Here is a 20,885-nt window from a genome sequence, read left to right as displayed (position 1 = left end):
ACAGAGAAGACCGGAATGTGAGGTGAGTGTTTCCCCTTTGACCTCAATAGGTTGTGAGGTTAAGGTTGTGAAAGATTCTAAGGTCGCGCCCTTGAGGTTGCGGAACAGAACGCTTGCGTGTTAAACTGGTTTCAAGATTCGAATATCACGTCATTAAGGCTTCCTGAGGATTAACAAGAGACGTATTTAAAAAAAAAAAAAATACACTGAACCAAATGTCCTCAGAGAAATCTTTATAATATTACCATTTGTTTGTTCTCACGCGTCCTCGCCCTTCTTAAGACAAATATCACAACACATTGGAACTCAAGCAATTCCCGCGCGAGAGAGACATAAAAGAGACGACAGAATGGCGAACATTTCAAGGACGCATTCTTTTATTCATTTGGCAAAAGCAATTTAAACACGGTCCCGAAATACCAGACAAAAGGGTCCAAATCCCCGCGCACGGCATTTTAAATATTACACATTAATCGCTTTTCGTATTCTGGCAGCCATTCTGATTTGGACTTTGGGATTGACTGTTTGGCAGTCGACTGATGTGGATTAAGGATTGGCATGGGCCAAAAAAAAAAAAAAGAGAAAAAAAAACAAAACAGGAGAAACAGTCTGCAGTTCTTACAGAGGACTCTCAGAGAGATAAGTGAACAAATTTCCGTCATCGGCTTTGACTCAGTACTTTCCACTGTTGCGTACAAGGCAGTGTATTCCGCCCATTTTTTTAGAATTCTGACTACACTTCCCACAATTCTTCATGGAAGAAAAATGGCAGCTTTTGTACAGTTGGTGTCTGTGATGGTCCTGAATGGCTGTTGTTGGTTTTATGTTCAAACCACACCGAGGAGCAGAAAGCCAACTGACAAAGCTTTCAAAACGGTGTGTGCTGTACATATTTTTTTTAATCATTTCAATTTTATTTACAGAATTATAGAGCAGTTGGGCAGATGCCATTAAAAAGCCCTTGGACATTGGTTGGTAGTCTCCAACATCCTGTTGGTATTCTCAAACGTCCATTAACATTGACGACTGATCACTTTATCTCCTTGAAGGCTCTCTTCTCCACATACTTGAGTTTGTATTTCCTCTTGAACCTGCCAAGACAAACAAATACAGACAGGATTAAGCACATTGCTTGATTTCCTATTATATAGGAAACACATCTCAGAACCTGCGAGGTTCCTCGTTTATCGCTGAAAATCTCTTAAAAGAAGGCATACGTAATGAGGGGAATAAACAAACTGAGAGCAGAGAACAAACACAAAAACAGAAAAACAAAACAGGGATATGTTTAATGGGATTGCTTTTTAGTAGAAGAGAGACAAATCTTACTTGGCTCTCTCTCTTGGCTCGATCAGGTTCCTCTTCTGGAAGCTCTTGAAGCGGTCCTTTAGTACGCTGCCCTCTGGCTGCAGGTGGAGGAATCACAGGTTGTTAGTAAATGATCAAACCAGGCAAAACCACCCTCTTTTTTAACTCAGTATAAAACTACTATTTGAGAGTAAGCAAGTGGCACACAAAGCTAAAAGTCCAGACCTTAAGCGTCCGCAGTGAACCGGCTAACTCATCGCTCAACTGGACGTCCAGATCAGGGTCCTGGTATCTACGGGCACAATGAAGACAAGCAGTCAACTTTCCATCACTAACCACAGATTTAGCTCTTACCTGTGCTATTAACAAGTTTAATACAGAGGGCAATATAAATAAAAGAAAGAAAGTACACACAAAAGCTATGGCTTGTACTTGATTGAAAGTTCACATGCAAAGCACAAGGGGTGAATGAAAAGTGTTTTTTGGGCTTGAGAAGAACTGGTCCACCCAGCACGCGCGCACACACACACACACACACACACACACACACACACAAAGAGTCATAGTACTGACTTTAGCCGTCCCAGGCGGCGGGGCATGGCTTTCTGGGCCTCCTGGCGAGCTTTGCGTTGGCTTTGTCTCAGTTTGGTTCTCTGCTCCCGTTTCTTCAGCTCGGCGTGAATGGAGCGCAGCTGGAAGAGCTGCTGTCGTCTGGAAATCGCCTGGCGCTCTGCCCGCCTCTGCATCTCCTGTGAGATGACAACAACAACAACGACAACAACAACGGTCAGACCACTCCAGTCGGACGACCGCCGGGTATTTACCGCTTTAGTTTGACGGTTCCCATGTTTGTCTCTACCTTTATCTTCTCGGCCTTTTCTTTCTTCCTCTGCTTCTCCGTTTTCTTCTCCTGCTGTGCCGCTGGGCCCATGGCGGACTCCTCAGCGTTTTCTCCTCCTTCCCGCCCTGCTCCTTCCTCCTCTTCTTCTTCCTCCTCCTCCTCGATCAGGCCCTCCACCTGCTCCTTAAAGATGGTCTCCTACACGCATGAAGACAGAGGAGTCATTGTGGAGAGACACGGCTGATGTGAAACGGACCAGTTCGTTTTCGGTAACTCTGTTTCTGGGAACATTCTGAGGCTGTGTTTAGTTTTTAAAAAAAACTGTACGTGATTATTCTGTCAAATCACAGAAAAAAAAATAAAAATAAAATAACAATGCAAACAAAAGCTAATGGATAGCAGGTACAAATAGCATAGGCATGATGGAAATGGAGGTCACACTGAGGAACAAAAAAAAATTGGTTTTTTTTTTTTGGTTTTTTTTTTGCTGTACCTCAGTAGCTTTGTCTTCCTTCTTCACGGCCAGCTGTCGTTCCAATTTCTGCTCTGCTTTTAGTTTCTTTACCTCCACCTCGTGAGCTTCACGGAGCAAAGCCTGGTACACACACACAAATGCACCAAATAAGATAACATTTATTCCAGCAGTGTGGAACCAGACATTTGTACATTAACATGATAATGTGAACAAGCTGGTCAGGGGTAGCAGCGTCAGTTTGTTAAGACGCATCCTAAATAACGCGGATCCTAATCCTTACCGTTATACATCAGCTTTTCCACTGAAAGCTACACAAACACTGAACTCAGGCAGATCTACAGTGAGTATACGACACTAAAATGTCACGGAGGCCAAAAAGGAGGTTCTTGACAACCGAAATGAGTTTAAAATGAGAACACTTTGTGAAGTGTATCGGGTTAGAACGTGAAGTTAGATTTGAAGTACGTCTTTGGAGTGAAGATAGCTCTGTAAACGCATTGAGGTTTCTTAAAGGTTTGTCGCTGAGAACACACGGGTGGATGAGGAGCGTGACATTTGGAAGAGGACGGTCTGGTCGTTTACCTGATGCGAGAAGAAATCAGGGTTATAGGAACCTCCCGGGGCGATGACCTCGATGGCCGGGAGAACGGACGGCTTATCGTTCAGCTTTTCTGGCCTCTGAGAGAGAGAGAGGGAAAAAAAAAAAAAACGTTTGAGACCCTTCGCGCCAGCTTTCCGTCAACGGCCAGGACGGATTTCAAATCGTAACACAGAACGTTTTTTCAAAAGTGTGGCCGACTGGTTTCAAAAAAGGTTTAAGTTTGGCCAGGACTGATTAAAAACCCCTCGCAGTCTCTTACGAGTCTTAATGTCAAAACCAAAGGATTTTTCTTCACCTTGACCAGTTTCTTCTTCGTCTGTTCTAGGTAATAGGGATCCGCTGCCTCTGTGCCTGGGATGGACAGAAATGGTTGAAAACACTAACCTCAGTGACATTTCAGGATTCATAAATATTGAGGACACTGAGTTGAATGACACCAGATTTCTAAAGAGGAATTTTTATCGCAAAGCGGAACATTTTACTCCGATAAACTTCGCGCATTACATTAAAAAAAGCATTTGACTTATGGCTCAAGACATGGACAAAAAATAGGACAAAAAGTGAAATGACGTCCTTTTCGGCGGACGGAGGTGACATACTCTGCTCTCCCCCTGCGCTCCACAGGTCGTAGAAGGCCCTGTTGGGATTGGTGTTGGGGACGGGTTTCTCCTTTACCAAAGTACCCGCAGCCGCAGCCGCTCTGCGCAGCTGGAGCAGCTTCTGCCGCCGGGGGACCACGCCCTTAGCGGCCAGCTTCTCGGCCCTCTGGGCGATACGCCGCTCTTTCTTGGCATTAGGCCGCTGGTGAGCTAGGACACTGCAGGAGGCAAGAATACAGCCATGTGTGAAAGGGATCCACGTTTAGTGTCACAGAAATAAAGACCATCACGGAACAACACTGCTCCTTAAGGACAGCCCATGTCGTCTATACATGCCACATTAAAAACAGTTCAACAACACTCTGGTAACAGGCAGGGGTAATTTGGTTCTTTTAAAAACGGCAAAGGAGTTTCACCAGAGTTGTGGTGGAATATTCAAGGGTGCAGTTTGAGCGTTAATGAATTAATTTGCTTTGACCGATCAACAAACAAAAGCACAAATGAGTAATCATCAGAGGAGCCCTCAGTTCCCAGCACGCCGTTCACACAACAGCCTGCCGGGTTCCGTGTGTTATCTTCACATTCCCGTAGAAATACTGGGAGCGCAAGGATGGGATCATCACCGGGCATGAGTTTACCAAGAGCAGCCTTAATAAACACAGGGTACAACCCAGATCACATTCACACAGATAAACACAGGGTAAAACCCAGATCACATTTACACAGATAAACACAGGGTACAACCCAGATCACATTCACACAGACAAACACAGGGTACAACCCAAATCTCATTCACACAGACAAGCACAAGGTAAAACGCACATCACATTTACACAGATAAACAAAAGGTAAAACACACATTACATTTACACAGATAAACACAGGTTAATAACAGACTGAAAATTTACTGTTAGCATCACGATGGATTTCTGATCTAGACCCAATTCTGATCTAGACCCACATGCTGGTCATTTGGGTTAACCCACTCCTCAACAGGATAAAATACTCTCACACAAAGGTGTGTTAGAGTAAACCAGACCACACAGAGATGCTCTAACTTTTGGCAAATACTGCAGATTATATGAATAATTTCATTTAAACAACCTTAATCCTTAAAATTTCTGCCTATCTATATATTATTTGTTTAAGGCAAACACACCCATAGCACCAAAAACAATGGCCTCAAATCACATGTTTCCTCTGTATGTGTGAACATTTTTTATGTTCATATATGACGACTATAGTAATATTTATCATACAACATATAAATAGCAATAGTAAGACTTATCACTGCATGTAACGGTATTGAGATAATTATGACAGTATATCATGACGAGGATTCTTGGTTATATTACCGAGCCATACCCACGTACGCTGAAATTAGAAAAGAGCCATATGAAACGGAAAAATAACTGGACAGGCCAGAAACACTCACTCTTTAGGTGGAGGTACTTTAGAGTCCGGCTGCAGAATCAGGTCTATCCTCAACGGTCGAGAAGGTTTTCCTTTCTTCTCTTCTTCATCTGAAGAGCACACATCAGAATCAGTGAAGCAGCGATACTGAACATTACCGAATGTTGAAATGTTTTAGATTTTTTTTTTTTTTACAAATACCTGGCTGCACATCTTTGTTCTCTTCCTCTCCGATGTCAACAAAAAAGAGACTTTCGTCCGGTTTGTCCGCTATCAAACCCCTATGGAAAGACGTGCATATGAGTGATCGGGCTGGGCTGTTAGTAGAGTCGTATACTGTTTCAAACACGAATCAGACACTAGTAAAGTATCTCCGACAAGGTAAATCAAACTCCGTTCGGTCACAGAAAAGCATCGTAAAATTACGTAAGAATTCATAGGTAAATTGTATTATTCCGAGTTCCAATTCTTTGGACGAGTCTCCAAGATCTTCCACACGTGACAGGCTGGTATAGCGTCTCTTTAAAAACGCATGGCAAACATCAGAGAAACTACCAAATTAGACGTATCTGAATCCGTCTCAATCGATCAATATGACTTTTTTCCTATATGGTTTGTTATGACGTTATACAGTGTTCAGGTAAAACCCATGAGACAGAATCTGTCCCGGGTACTAATCTTCACAAGTTCCTATCAGCTAACTACCTGGTCGGCTAGCTAGCCAAGTTACTCACCCGACGGCTCTTTCTTGAAGTCTCACGTCATCCAGAAACTCTTCCACATCTTGTATGTCGCTGTGCCTATTCCAGTTCTTTTTCTTGTTTTTGTTAACACGTTTTCTCTTCCCGATATTCAAAGTGCCGTTGTCTAGATCTGGTTTAACAGGTAGAAATCCAGGCTGCAAGGCAGCCATGCGCCTATTTCTCCTAGCCGCAGCCATGTTGCCTCATGAAAAGGAGGAGCGATGCGATACACGTGTGCATTGATCCTGCTCTTCAGCTCCGCCCACAATAGTGACATTTTCAAAAGTAATTTGATGACATTTAGGTTTGGCGGTTAAAAATGTATTCAGACTGGTAATAACATAAAAATGCAGTATTCTAAAACAGTGAAAATACAAGTAAATATTTAATAAAAGTAAAAATGCAGCAATGCAAATTGTACTCCTACACATAGATGGCGATAATCACTCCCCTGGCAAAGTCGGTGCTATAGAAGAAAAGAAGTGGGCGAGATTTTGTTTTTGGACGCGCATGTTGCACCTTAATCATAATCAGTATGCAAAAGTTTGCTGTGGCATAAGAGGATCACAAACAAAGTACGTAAACAAACACAAGTGTGCATGAATGTCGGGTCATTTTAAGACTGATGCATGTGTCGGTTTGAATGTAATCAACCAAAGTTGCTACCTAGTATGTTTAATGACACATGTCCGGTGCGTAACTCTATAGTTAAGTATCGCTTCGTGGTAATGTTAGCATCCGGTAGCGAATAATTATATCGTTAGCTCGGTAAGTCAAATGCTGTGGAAGCAGTGTTATCGGAATGTATGAGACCACAAAAGAATCTTTATTTCTTTACAGATCAGCTCATGCTGTCCAGTTAATTCCTAAGTCCATTGATGGAAGCTGGTGTAGATAACAATGAGTCTGGTGCTTCATGAACTGCTGCTGTGCTGTCGCGGATTAGAGAATGACAAGGCCACGGAGAGGAAGGTAAAAAACAAAACCGCCCCTCGCGGTGTTCTGCAAGAGACACTTAAGCGCATCACCTAAACAGACGAGGGACTTTTCCTTTCCTTATAAATCACACCACAGACCCGATATTACTCAGATTTATAGTGTAATTAAATTGCATACGAGTGCTATCTCTGTTCTGTCAGCTTTGTGTAATTAATGAGTAATGTCTAAGCTAGGAGATAGATTCAAGGAGAAAACAGTGGTTATTTGGTGTGTGTTTCTGCAGAAAGAGGTTGATAGACTTAGAAGGCTCATTCGATCAAGGGAGACTGTGGAGGAACTCGATCGAACTTCTGGAGTCAAAGCCTCCAAAGGCTCCAAACAGCTCACCTGGGATGCAGTTTTCAGGTAATGTGCCAAAGTGGTGTGCTGTCGTTCAGGTTTTTTTTTGTACCTGCTAATGACTTTCTATGCTTGTTATTTTGACTTAAGATTCCTTCAAAAGTACCTCCAGAAGGAAACCGAGCTCTTGCAGTCTGGAAAAGCCAATGTTTCTGCCATCACTCAAGCTAACCGACAGAAGAAGATGCAAGAGATCAGCAGTCTGATCAAAGACTTTATCAGACGTGCCAATAAACGTAAGGCTGATGGTCAAATGGGCCACAAGGTCAGGGCTACAGACATAAGGGGGACAGAGAGGGAATGACCCTAATACGTTGTGTTCACACTGAACAAGTGTTTGTTTTCATGACAAAAGATTTAAGACAGGCTAATGAGATGTTCTTTGTTTTGTAACTCTCTTCTGTATTTATGTGATTTACAGTCTCACTCACGCTCTCTCTCTCTCTCTCTCTCTCTCTCGCACTCACTTTCACACACACACACTCTACTCCAGGAGGACCAAAATTGAAGTGTGCTGAGCTCCTGTCCCATGTTGTGGAGGTGCTTAAAGGCTCCTTCACCTGCTCTGCGTATGGAGAAGACTACAGCAGTATCCTGCTGAAGGACGTACTGTCTGTTCGCAAGTACTGGTGTGAGATCACCCAGACTCAATGGCACAGTCAGTGCACTTCACTCTGTTCACCCTCTCCAATCCCACTGACTCTAACTACGGGTCATACCTGGGCCCTGAAAAACTGCATTATATTCTTAGTCTTATTCACGAGAGATAATAAGTATGTATCATATCTAATACACTTTATCCGTCCGAAATCATAGCTATAGTTAGATGCTAGATAAATTTGCTGAAACTGTTAGGGTGAAGGTTTCGATTGGCTTTTAGACAAGTCGGTGTGTGTGTCTGGATGTGATTTGGATTACAGTTTATGAGCGAGTGCTTTTCTGTCTCTTTGTTCGCTCAGGTCTGTTGAATACGTACTGCGGGCTCTTTAATGAAGCCTCTAAATCCATTAACCGGGTTCTGGTGAGCAGGATCATCCACGTCGTAATTCAAGGATGTTGCCTCCAGACCGAGGGGTTATCGCACACTCTCTTCACTTTCTTCTCCAACGCTCTCAGCAAAGCCAGGTACCCCCATTCAGGACACTCCATGCCTGCCAAAGTGTCAGTCTGTGCCTCGTTGGTATAGAGATTATATGTATCAAGGAAGTTTGTGTATTATATCTTACAACTGCCTACTGTGACGATTAAGATTTGTCCTGTTTATCTGCCTGTGCTTCTCCACATCAGATTATTCTTTAATTTTGCGCTGCTGTACACACCTCCGAGTCTTGCTGTCAATGTGTAAATGAGCCAAGATCGTTTTGTTCACATCAGTATCTCTCTCCCTGCAGAACGGAGAAGCAGCTGACGGTGCTGGAGCACCTCCTCTCCGCTCTGAACGTGTTTCTGCGCTCGGCTGCCACGAACAGACGCCAGAGGGCGTGTCATCTTGGGGAGGAGGTGCTGCCCTCCATCCTGTGTGTGTGGAGCCAGAAACGCCCCAGCCCCACTTTGAAAGAAGAGATGGTGGAGTTCTTCAGGCTTCAAGTCTGCATCCATCACCCTAAAGGAGCTAAAACCCCAGAGACGGGTAGGATGTGGTTTTTATGATGGAGAGGAAATATGAAGGAAATACTAGGGTCACGTGTTGGCAGAACTGAGCTTCAAAGTACTGCTGCATTAAGTTTGAGCAAATAGAAATACATTAAACGATATAACCAAATAAGTAAATTCAGTTCACGTAGATTTGCTTAGTTAACATTCTTAGTCATTTATAATTATTGCTGTCTGCATCAGTGGTTGAATAACGTCGAGGAGCGACTTTGGGGGTTAAATGTTTAGCTGGGCGTACATACCGGTGTTTGGGGTTCAAAGCCAGAACCGTCCCATTACTGACACACTAAGCACTACAGCACCACAGAAAGACATGTCCTTAGATGTCCTGCGATTTTCCTTTTGAGAAAATCAAAATGTGTGACTCATCTGTCCAAGACTCTACGTCAAGTGCTCTTCGGAGTTTTATGTCTCATACAGATAGGTCATTAGTTCTAGACCACCAGTTTGTTTACCCTGTTTCTAATATCATTTTTGCAGGACACTTTTATGTTACTCTGGGATTTTTTGGTTGAAAAGGGGAAATGCAAGGTGTCCCAAACATTATGATACAACTTTTGATAACTGTGAATACTACAAATGAAAACACTGTTGTATCTTTGTGGGGTTTTTTTTTTTTTTTTTATGACACAGGTGCCCATGCTGAGGACTGGACCAAATGGCAGGGTCAGCTGTTTAACCTGTACGAGGCCCTGGTGGACGAGATCAGTCAGTTAGGCAGTCGAGGGAAATACGCCACGGGCTGCCGACACATCGCCGTCAAAGACAACCTCATCGACCTTACCGCTGACCTCTGCCATCAGGTCGCCAAAACAACACAAACAACGCAAACAACAGTGCCTCTGTCCTTTCTGTCACTCATCCATATTTTACCGAATTTCGACACTCATGGTCTTACGTTCAACACAGTGTTAGCTATGCTTGCTCCAAAGTTTCCGTTATGTTTACCTCAGTGTTAGCTTTACAGTCTGCTGAATGCTAACTTTAACTTACGCAGCGTTAGCTTTAGATTCTAGACGTTGTTAACTTCACGTTCAGCGCAACGTTGACTTTCCGTCCAATGTTAGCTTTACGTTCTGCACAGCTTCAGTTTTGTATTGTGCACAGTGTTAGTTTTACATTCTGTGTGGTGTTAGCTTCAGCGGTGTCAATGCTGTTGATTTTAAGTGTAATGCCTCGATAGCTAAGTTTGTAATGATCACTGGAGACATTGTTCTTCAGACGGATACACTATGCGGTGTAGTAATGATAAAAGTGTTTGTTTTGCAGTTGTTTAGCCTGGACATGCGCCCTCTGGAGGCCGCTCCGGGTCACTACAGGGGGACGCAGCTGGACAGTCCTCAGGGCAGTAAGCGTAGACGGGTGGAGCTTGGCTGGGAGGTCCTGCGAGACCATCTGCAGCCTCATCTCAGCGACTTCGACATGATACCATGGTAACAGACAGCAGCTCAAAACTTTAATGAGGTTATAGACATGCATAGGCTACTTTATTTAGAATATAAACGCCTAACTGTAGTTTCTTGCTGAAAACCAGTGTGATGTTTACTGCTTCACATATTATTGATGCTTGGTCTCCTCGAAATGATAAAGATGTGATAATTATGCAAATCATACGTTTGCATTTGAATGAAATCAATATGTCAACTCCTCGAGAACCAGATCCTACCAACTCTACACCTATACCTCCATCTTTCTCCACCACCCCTACAGGTTGCAGGTGACGGCCACACTGACGTGCAGGTATCCCTCCATCCTGCCTGGCTCTGAGCTGATCCCCCTGTTGGCTCTACTGTGTCAGCTGCTGGGGGAACAGCAGCGCCGGGGGGAGAGGGGACCCTACGTGCTGCGTTGCCTGAAGGAGGTCGCCCGGTGCCAGGCCGAGGGTTCAGGCTACACCCAGGAGCAGCTGACGGAGTTAGGCCGGCTGTGGAGCAGGGTCTGGGTCCTGGCGGTTCGCGGCGTCAGCTCCGCCCAAACGGAGACGCTCAGTTTGGAGTTACTACACGCCATGGTGCAGGGCAACCTCGTGCATGTGGACAGAGAGTTCTGGAAACTTTTCTCTGGCTCTGTGTGTAAACCTTCCCTGTAAGTGTGTATTTAAAGAACAGTTTCGTCAGTTTATAACTTCGTAACTCGATTAATTTTAATGTTCATTTTGAGTTAGCGCTCAAGATACTCACAATATTATATATGTATCTGCTGTCAATCAGTTATGAACTAGCTGTAACATACAAATATTTGTATTTTTGTAATACAGCTTGGTCACTTGTTTTATGGTGGTAGGGATAAAGTTGACAGTGCTCTGTCTGATCTCGTGCTGGACCTCACACATCTGTTTCTCCTTCTAGTGTGTCTGCCCTTAGTTTAGCCCAGGCCCTATCGAAATTCCCCGTACCCAAAACTCTCTTTCCCCGTGGGCACCCCTCCACGGAGCTGACTGAGAACAGAACGCCGCCCTCTCTCAGGGAGGCTGTGATTGGCTGGCTGCTCTCCACTGAACAGAATGAGGAAGGAGAGGAGAACTCCAGGCCTCATTTCATTACCCGCAGGTAGATACACCGTCACTCACACAGCAATTAAGAACTAACAACTTTATTTACAGTCCACCTCTTCATACAAATTACGACCAGACTGGCTTTGCAGACGTTATCAGGTCGACATTGAAACGATATCAGTTGGACTCACAGTGTCGTGCTTTGTTATCTCCAGTGTGCTGTAATAAATTACTTGTATCTAGTTAGGTTATTAGTTTTTGTGATAAAGGGTTTGTTCACTAGCGTCTGTATGTATATGTTTTCCTTCTCTGCCCAGGGACTTCCCCCAAAATCTAATTCCCAGAATTCTTGTGACTTTGACACTGAAAGATAGCAGAGCTGGCATGGAGTTTCTGATGGATGCATATAATCCAGAGAGGTGAGAATCGAGTCCTCAGTGACATTAATAAGCCTGGTGAATATGACTGTATAAATGAATTTGCAGTTTGGTAGATGAGACTGCTAAGTTTTTAACTCAAAACAGTGCTTAACGTATGTTTCACTTTGTCATTATATAGTCTAATTGTTTAATATCCTGAAATTTTAATTTGATTTTTTAAAATTATGCTGTCAGCAGAATTAGAGTGAATAAGCTCCATGCTTTGTCATGTTGTCTCTCTCTTTCTCTCTCTTTCTTTCTCTCTCTCTCTCTCTGTCTGCCTGTCTCTCCCATAGCCTCTCCCCTCAAACTCAGCAGGCTTTCACAGACAGTAAGACTTCTCTGGGTGAGATTGAGCAGCTCTACCTGCAGTTCAGTTTTGATGAGCTGGGCACCTGCTCTACAGAAAGACCAAACACATGTTCTCTGAGACCAGAGGAGTCTCCACAGCTCACAGTCATCCAGAGCCTGAGGAACATTCTGGAACAGAGCTTACTGAGTGTGGCTGACCAGCTGCTCAACTGTTACTCCCCTGAGGTTTGTCAAACTGTCATTGGATGGTGTATATGCCCTTCATTTCCAAACTGTTACTCCCCTGAGGTTTGTCAAACTGTCATTGGATGGTGTATATGCCCTTCATTTCCAAACTGTTACTCCCCTGAGGTTTGTCAAACTGTCATTGGATGGTGTATATGCCCTTCATTTCCAAACTGTTACTCCCCTGAGGTTTTTCAAACTGTCATTGGATGGTGTATATGCCCTTCATTTCCAAACTGTTACTCCCCTGAGGTTTGTCAAACTGTCATTGGATGGTGTATATGCCCTTCATTTCCAAACTGTTACTCCCCTGAGGTTTGTCAAACTGTCATTGGATGGTGTATATGCCCTTCATTTCCAAACTGTTACTCCCCTGAGCTTTGTCAAACTGTCATTGGATGGTCTGTATGCCCCACAAATCCAAGCTGTTCCACTGAATATCAGCAGTCATGTTAATTACTAGTTATGAGTCATGGGACCCATGTGCAAGTCTCAGTTTAGGACCTGATTCAGTCAAACTCACATAGAGCTACTGTATTATCTGATTAATTTTTAGTTGTGTTTATATGTATATATTTACGTTTTGTTATGTTTATACGGTGTTATATTCAGTTGTGAAACATACTAAGCAAATATATAAAAGTATAAATGATATGAAGATATCATAATGTATAAAGTGTAATGTATTCCAGTTCTTTTCATCTTTTCCTGTCACACCCTAATCGTCATCAGATTGTCTCATCGAGTCGTTTGAATCTGTGCATCTCGGCTTTCAAAATGTTCTTTTGCTCCAAAGCAAAGAGAAGAGATTCAGTCGTTTATATTATAATGATTATCTGTTGGATCTCCGTGACTCCGTTTCTCCTTATCTGTGTTTACTCAGAGTCAGCTGACTCCCCCTCAGTGTCTGGTCCGCTGTGTGCGCCTCCTCACGGGGGTTCTAGGAGCTTACGTGTGTGTCGGACTCCTCACCGAGGACGAAGCTGCTCATTGTCCTCTGTTCCAAAAAGCCAAGGTACACCAGTCTGCTGTCAATCAAATACACACATTTTACACAATTAGACATTAGAAAAATCTGAGGTAAACCTCTTTTCCAAATATTCCATATACTTTTCCATATATTAATATAAAATACTCATTTAGGGCCTTAATTATTAAAAACTAAGAATTAACTGAATGAGTCCAGTTTGTAAGACTGTGATCCATGAAAGTTGGTAATAAGCCAGTTATTTCATGACCAGATTCACTCACTCTCTCACTCATTATCTAAGCCGCTTATCCTGATTAGGGTCGTGGGGGGTGCTGGAGCCTATCCCAGCGCTCATAGGGCAAAAGGCGAGGAAACGCCCTGGACAGGCATGACCAGATTAGATTGTAGAATTTGTCAGGCTGTTTCCATGTGGACTGTCAATTATAATAAGTGTTATCCCTGTATAGAAACTGGCTCAAGATTTTGGTGAATATGTGTCCACCGCCAAGAACAAACTGACAGAGGACGAGGGGCTTTGCACTCTCAAGTCTGTGATGCTGCTCTGTGCAGAGAGCATTAGCCGAACAGACAAGGTAAGAGCACTCATCATCATCATCACTATCATCATCATCATCGTCACTATTGTCATCATCATCACCACTATCACCGTCATCATCATCATCATCTTCTTCATCATTACTGGCAGCAGTAACAGGTAATCAGGTCTTCCTCTGTGCATTTTAATTAACCTGTCATCTTTTCTTCCCCCAGCAGGACAAAGTGTCCACAGCTGCTGGCAATTTATTCATGAAGGCTTTACCAGCGAGGCTGCCAACCGACCTGGCAGAAATATGTAAAATAATGGTAAGTTTTCATTCATTTTGCCTAATTTGTGACTAAGCAAAGTGTTTTTTTCTATGATGAACTTTATAGATCCAGTGATCCAGTATACGTGCTGTGTTTGAGACAACAAAACAAAATGTTTTCAGGCTGTGCCTTTTTGTTCGATGATGTGCCACAAATACATGAAATATATACGTATATTTGTTTTTTTTATGTGAAATTGAAGAGAACTATGTGAACTGCTTTAAATCGATAGCTGACTAACTCCAGTAGAAGAGACAATGTCATCCCAGACGATGATCAGATGGAGGAAGACCTGGAGGTGACGAGGACGCAGGTGGCCAATCAGGGTGAAGTCGACCTGTTTGACGACGGTGACGTCCCTCGTTGCAGCACTAACGGGACGCAGCAGAGTAACACGGATACGGGAGACACCCAGTGTGGCTCAGGTACCGACAGAGAACCCATTACACAGGGCAGGAAACCATTACACAGGGCAGGCAACCATTACACAGGGCAGGAGAACTCTGATTCTGGAGGTGTATAGAGGTTTTTCAAATCACACTAGTCACCTCGTTCTGCTCCGTAAACACTTCGAGGAGGAGACTTAGGCCACTCCAGGTTTATGGAGTGAGATACTGCAAGTAATAAATCTAAAAGCGCAGAATTCATCTTAGCTTAAGGTACGAAAATGAACATTTGAGTAGCTGCCTTGTTTGTGGTAGATTCTTGTTTGAAATGATGCATTAGAGACTGAGGGCAGTTGTCCAGTAGAACTGCACAGCAACAAGACAGCATTTTTAGAATAACAAATTGCGTTGAAAATATTTGCGTTTCAACTTGTATCATTTTTGCCAGTCAGTCGTCCACGTGAGCACAAGCATGAAATTAGCCCGATATCTGTGGCGTAGTTTCTGAGTAATAATACTTTTGCAATGGGATGAGCCCAAGCAAAGGTTTATGAAAAACGTGACTTCTTGTTTGAATTTAATGGTACTGCATATGACTTAAGCTCTCACGGCGGTAGGATTAATCCCACTGATCGGGTCTTTCACGTGTGGCTTGTGGCCCCCTGTTTGACAGGGGCCAAGAGTGTGTTGTCAGAGGAGCTGCTGGGGAAACAGGACCAGGCTTTCCTGGCAGCTCTGGAGTTCCTGTGTCTGTGCGCCTCCTCTCAGCTCCTCCATGGGCTCTCCTTCAAAACCACAGACATCCGCCGCAAACTGCTCAAACTGCTGGACCAGGTGGAATTCGCTAAACCTCTACACCTTCATACGGTGAGAAATTCTCTGCTTCAGTTTGTCGTACGGTCTCTCCAAGTTATACTGTAGCAAGTGAATGAGCTATTATCAGTAAGATAGAGATACTCCATATTTACTCTACTACAGATTGGCATTCGTGTATTTCATATGTTGCGTTTCTGTTTCTTGGCAGTACCTGGTTCTATTGAAAAACCTCCCAGCGGAGGGTGCAGTGCTGGGGTCAGAGGAGTTTGACTGCCTTCTCAGGCCTCTTGCGTAAGACGTGTTCTCCGTTTACCTTGCAGCTTGTAAATGTTTTTTTTTATCTACAGTCTCCTCATGGCTGACGATGCCTGTCAAACAAAAGCAAGCATTTGATTGGTTATATCTCACGCAGTCTAATTCACTGGCTTCGCGAAACGTAAAATATACATGCTTGTGACTTTTCAAACCTTTTATATGCATAAAATATGAATTGTAAAAGTTTTAAGATAAAATTATTAGAAATGTCTGGTAAATGTTCTAGTACATTTCCTGTGGTGTGAATATAATCAGATGTCTTGTTTGTACTTACTTTGTTTATGCTTGTTTATAGTGTAACCGTGTCTTTTCTGTCTCTGTTCATAACAGGGATTTATGCTCTATGTATCGGCAAGACCAGGAGGTGTGTGCCGCCGTCCTGATGAACCTGCTGCCGTCTGTCCGGTGCCTGGGCCACGCCCGGGGCCACTCTGAGGGCGGGGACAATGATGATATGGGCCACGTACGCGGGGCTTTACTCAAAGTCGTCTCAGGGTTCCGGTGAGTAAGTCAATAACTGTTTTACATAACGCTGCAAAGGTTCCAGCCACTCAATTTGTGCTCCTGTCTTACAGGCATTTTTGTTGATTACCAAAAACACATCAAACACCTCAGGTTTTTTTCCAGTATATATATACATATACTTATACATACATACATATATATGTATATATATGTGTGTGTGTGTGTGTGTGTGTGTGTGTATATATATATATATATATTTTTTTTTTTTTTTTTTGGGGTCACCTTTGAGTGAAGAGTCAGTCAGCATATAGATGTCTTTTTTTGTTTTGTTTTGTTTTTTTGTGCAATGAGTGTGTTTCAGTGTTATGGTTGTTGTGGTATAAAACTCGTTGATCATCTCTCCAGCTTCCTGGCCAATACTGGAAAATGCATTTCCTCTGTGAAGAGAGCTCTAGGCCACTGTCTACAGGCTTTCCTGGAGGTAAGACCCTGTTTTTTTTTTTTTGTAATATTTTTGTGTAATCAATAGATGTTCTGAATGAGCATTTTAAGGAAATGCTTTAAGCAATGATGTGGAGTTATTGTATTGGAATAGACTCTGGAATTTACATTTGAACCCAGATTATCCATTTCTCAGATTTCCCTCTGTTGTCTTCATTCAAAAGTTATTATTACTAATGTCTAAGCCAGCCTTCACATGTCATTTCATGTAAAGGCGGACCCACGCTGTGAGTGGGCGGTGCTTACAGAGCAAGAGGAGGAGCTTCCAGTGAGTGTGGTCCTCCCTTCCCTCCTGGCCGATTCACATCATCACGTACGCATGCTGGCGGCCCTGGCGGTGGACAGGTGTGTTTAGGATATGTGGCATTTAGATTAACCCGGTCTATAGCAGGGAGAGCTGATAGAGGGACACAAGACTTCTTTAAATGAGATTTATGGGATCCAATAATGGTTTCTGCAGACCTGGGCTTAAACGTATACTCACAGTGTGTGAATGACGAGGCCCCGTTCCAATACTTTCACGTGGCTCCTCCACTTTGTGTCCTTTTCTGATAAAATTACAAAAACTGTAACTGGGCTGGGTGTCCGTACCAATCAAACATTATGTGACACACTTATAGAGGAACTTTGCAAGGTCACTAGGAAAAGGATGCACTGAGGAGATTTGGAACTGGGCCCAATCCATCAAACACTTCTTTAACCCAGGTTTGAATTTCTTTGAATGGTGTGATTAAACAGGATTGTCTTCCTTCTCTGACCCCCCCCCCCCCCCCAGGCTGTTTTTGGACAAGTCAGCGAACGGAGCCGAGAAGAAGATGCTGCCCCTTAAACAGCAACAGACGGCGTTTGAGAATGTTTACCTGAAAGCACAGGAGGGCATGACCGTCCCGGTACAACTCATTTTAAAAATCTATACATCCTAAAAATGTATGAGGAGACAAAGTGTTTAACAAAAACAGGTGTCGTGTTGTTACAATATTGGACATTGATAATTGATCTGATAACGTTCGTCTCTGCGTGTTGGAAAGATCGAGTAACGGCAGAAAGAGCGGGTTTACGCCGGCGTTGCGGAGAATTCTAGATTGTTCTGTTCCGTTTTTCCATGTCCCTTCACCTGCAGAAGAATATGGCCAATGAGGACTTACCCGATGAGACGTTCAACCGAAGGGCTACGCTACTGAAGAGTGTTTCCATGGTGATGTGTTGTAGCCCAGTGTGTGAGAAGCAAGCTCTTTTTGCCCTCTTTCAGTCCTATAAGGAGAACTCCATTGAGGAGAAACTAATCAAGAAGGTATGGTATGAAGCGGATACAAATTTCATTAATGCGCCACAGGAATAGTCCATAGACCCTGTGTGAACCTCACCGCGTTCATTTTGATTTGTTTAATTTCACAGTATGTAGTAGTTGTATTTCATATCTGAAAAGGAAATATTTAAAGAGAAGTAAAACCATTCAAGCCACAGGCCACGCTTCCTATAGCTTTTGAAAGGCGACTGAGCCACACAGCAAGGATGATAAAACCCATTTTTTAATCTCTGGTTATTACAGGACTACTTTTAGATCTTCACATGTTTAGGAATTAACAAAGATAAACTTAAACTTTTTTTTATCATTTTTAACTTAACTGTTAAAGTTCCAAAATGCAAAGATGCTTTCTTCCCTGTGGTCTTGCCAGAAAGGCAGTCGTATAACCTTTGCCCCGTCAGAGACTTCTGATTGGTCAGAGAGGGTGTTTCTGTGTTAACCCCGCAGGTGCTGTGCAGTGTGTCTCGTTCTCTGGGCTATCACAGCTCAGAGAGTTTAATCAGCTCTCGCCTGTATTACCTGGTGGCTGAGTGGTTGGGACAGAGACAGACTGACCCTAGCTACACTTTAGAGTCCTTCCCGTACACACTGCTCAACTATGCCACACTGGAGGAGTTCTACAGGTAAACACGTGCACTTGTAATTAAGTACCGTCACAAACCGGTTTAGAATGAAATGTTCTTAGAAACTCTAATTGATATCCACCAGGATGAGTTTCACAGGTAACTATATGCAGTGATTCTGTGCCAGTCAGTTGTGATAGAAATTGCGTTTGTCTTATTCTCCACAGCAGAGTAAATACAGGCATCAGACAATGTTGATAGTGAAGACAAAATGGTAAAATGGTGGAAGTGGTCTAATTTTACAATTTAAAAGTCTCCCTTTAGTTTGAATCCTGTTTCTCGTTATAATGGGTGATGCTGTTGATTTTCATTTGTGCCCTTACCTTCAGGTCATCCTATCATGTTCTAATCCCACACCTGGTCTTCCTGAATGACTTTGAGCAAGTCCGATCCATCGGGGCCCATCTGGGTCGGGACTGGAGGCAGCTGCTTGCCGACTGCTTCCCTAAGATCATGGTCAACATCCTGCCTCACTTTGCCATGTCGGGCCAGGACAGTCAGGCCGGACGGCAGAGGGAGAAAGCCCACCGGGTGTACGACTTGCTGAAGGACAGCGAATGTCTCGGCAAACAGGTTATTAAAGCCCACGCCCTGCAAACACTTTCAACATAGTATCATAGTATCCATTCATAAAAATCCAAATGGTTTTATTTGACCAGAAAACCATGTTTGTTTGTTTGTTTGTTTATTTATTTATTACTAATATATCTCATTAACATATGATTTTATGTCTCGCTCCCAGACCTGCCTGCTTACCTCACGTTCGTTAATGTTTCCTCCCGTTTCACTTATGTTTTTCCAGCAAATAGACAATCTGATTTGTAATAATTTGGCTGACATTGTTGTGGAGCTGCTAATGACCCTGTATGAAGAAGCAGAGCCTGGGACAGAGAGCAGTGGAGAACTGCAGAGGTTCACTGGGTAATATGCTAATACACTTCAGACTGATGATACCTCTGTGAACAAGTCAGTTACTGATAAATCAATGATTATCAATTATCAATTCATCTGCATTGCGTTAAATATATTACAGGAGTTAAAAGCCCAGTAGATGAAGAATGATCAGTTATTTTGTGACTTCTCTGGTTCTTTCATTCAGGGAACTGGACCCAGCCCCTAATCCTCCGTTCTTCAGCTCGTATGTGATCAAAGCCACACTGGACTACCTCAGCAAATGCCACAGTGCCAGTCATAAGACACTGGTGGCCATCCTCTCCAAGACCCCAGTAAGACTCTTTATCTAGTTTAGACCAGTTCACACTTTGACAGAGAAATGTCCAGTCAAAAGCTGTATCAAAATCACGTCACTACGCGTTTAATGTCACTTTGACGCTTTTGGTGGACCGTCTGGACAATATGCACTTTAACCGACTTTAACTGCTTCAGTTACATACAACACATCAGCCTTCAGATGGTTTTTACCTCAACCCTTTTCTCTTCAAGCCTAATTTAGCCTTTACATTTTCAAGTCATCACTGAAATATATAGCAAAAATATCTTAATGACTAGCATGTCCCTTGTATGAACATAAATTCCTACACACGTCATGTTTTTTTTTTAAGCCGCTGGATGTACAGAACATTTACCGATAACCTCTGTGGTCTTTTTTTTTCTCTCTTGTCTTTTTTTAGATATCGATTCAGAAGATCCTGGTGGCCGTTTGCCAGAGGGCCGCGGAGACCGCTAACTCGTACGAGAGGCACAGGATTCTGATGATGTATCACTTGTTCGTGGGGTTGTTGCTGTGCGAGGTGAAAGACGGTCTGGGCGGAGCCTGGGCGTTCGTACTCAGGGATATCATTTACAGCCTCATCCACCACATTAACAGCAGGTACGCGCCACTCCTTCCCCCTTCAGGGCACAGAACCTAGAATCCGGATCTAGATTCAGTGCGTCAGCTCCAGAAATAGTCTTGCAGGGTTATTTGGTTCTAGGTTTATTAGAGTGAAACTGGTTTGACTCCAGTTCCAGTGTGCACAGACGCGAAGCAACTCTTAATCAGCCTTTTTTTTTTTGTTTGAAGAGTACAGACAAATGAAGATCTGTGTGACACTGGCAGGTTTGTAATCTCCAGTGTCATAGCGTGTATCAGTTCTCTCTGTTTATTGTTCTGGAAGTATCTTTCCGTGATCAAAATAGTCTAGTTTTCCTTAATATCAGATTGACATAGTCTTTGTTGTGCTAGAAAACAGAGGTGGGAAGATCTAATGTGGTG

At 43.2% G+C, this 20,885-nt stretch overlaps 2 protein-coding genes across 4 annotated transcripts in view; one reads left to right on the top strand and one right to left on the bottom strand.

Moving 5' to 3' along the window:
• Positions 1-369: 369 nt before the first annotated feature.
• Positions 370-6,182, bottom strand: nop53 (NOP53 ribosome biogenesis factor). The gene is made up of 12 exons (XM_030777313.1): positions 5,972-6,182; positions 5,439-5,518; positions 5,260-5,347; positions 3,825-4,042; positions 3,521-3,576; positions 3,207-3,302; positions 2,643-2,744; positions 2,168-2,347; positions 1,882-2,057; positions 1,534-1,600; positions 1,330-1,406; positions 370-1,091 (listed from the first exon to the last, which is right to left on the bottom strand). The coding sequence occupies exons 1-12, from the start codon at positions 6,175-6,177 to the stop codon at positions 1,031-1,033; spliced, it is 1,407 nt and encodes a 468-aa protein (XP_030633173.1). The 5' UTR covers positions 6,178-6,182; the 3' UTR covers positions 370-1,030.
• A 644-nt stretch (positions 6,183-6,826) lies between these two features.
• The window catches only part of atm (ATM serine/threonine kinase), a 30,686-nt gene continuing 16,627 nt past the window's right edge, over positions 6,827-20,885 (top strand). For 2 of the 3 annotated variants that reach the window (XM_030777078.1, XM_030777077.1), the window contains exons 1-28: positions 6,827-6,952; positions 7,203-7,324; positions 7,409-7,554; positions 7,812-7,976; positions 8,278-8,443; positions 8,710-8,948; positions 9,605-9,774; positions 10,241-10,404; positions 10,682-11,056; positions 11,320-11,520; positions 11,783-11,884; positions 12,181-12,421; positions 13,305-13,436; positions 13,859-13,984; positions 14,166-14,255; positions 14,491-14,683; positions 15,318-15,511; positions 15,669-15,751; positions 16,106-16,276; positions 16,646-16,721; positions 16,956-17,086; positions 17,517-17,631; positions 17,862-18,032; positions 18,495-18,670; positions 19,000-19,243; positions 19,473-19,591; positions 19,770-19,896; positions 20,302-20,501. In XM_030777078.1, coding sequence (XP_030632938.1) covers positions 6,881-6,952; positions 7,203-7,324; positions 7,409-7,554; positions 7,812-7,976; positions 8,278-8,443; positions 8,710-8,948; positions 9,605-9,774; positions 10,241-10,404; positions 10,682-11,056; positions 11,320-11,520; positions 11,783-11,884; positions 12,181-12,421; positions 13,305-13,436; positions 13,859-13,984; positions 14,166-14,255; positions 14,491-14,683; positions 15,318-15,511; positions 15,669-15,751; positions 16,106-16,276; positions 16,646-16,721; positions 16,956-17,086; positions 17,517-17,631; positions 17,862-18,032; positions 18,495-18,670; positions 19,000-19,243; positions 19,473-19,591; positions 19,770-19,896; positions 20,302-20,501 — 4,511 coding nt within the window. In that variant the 5' untranslated portion in view covers positions 6,827-6,880. Of the gene's footprint in view, positions 6,953-7,202; positions 7,325-7,408; positions 7,555-7,811; positions 7,977-8,277; positions 8,444-8,709; positions 8,949-9,604; positions 9,775-10,240; positions 10,405-10,681; positions 11,057-11,319; positions 11,521-11,782; positions 11,885-12,180; positions 12,422-13,304; positions 13,437-13,858; positions 13,985-14,162; positions 14,256-14,490; positions 14,684-15,317; positions 15,512-15,668; positions 15,752-16,105; positions 16,277-16,645; positions 16,722-16,955; positions 17,087-17,516; positions 17,632-17,861; positions 18,033-18,494; positions 18,671-18,999; positions 19,244-19,472; positions 19,592-19,769; positions 19,897-20,301; positions 20,502-20,885 lie in introns of all 3 variants that reach the window. The other variant, XM_030777076.1, reaches the window with a different exon arrangement.

Source organism: Chanos chanos, chromosome 6, assembly GCF_902362185.1.
Source record: "Chanos chanos chromosome 6, fChaCha1.1, whole genome shotgun sequence".
Taxonomy (NCBI): domain Eukaryota; kingdom Metazoa; phylum Chordata; class Actinopteri; order Gonorynchiformes; family Chanidae; genus Chanos; species Chanos chanos.
The sequence above is the reverse complement of the archived record's forward strand: the minus strand, read 5'-3'. Positions and strand labels throughout refer to the sequence as shown.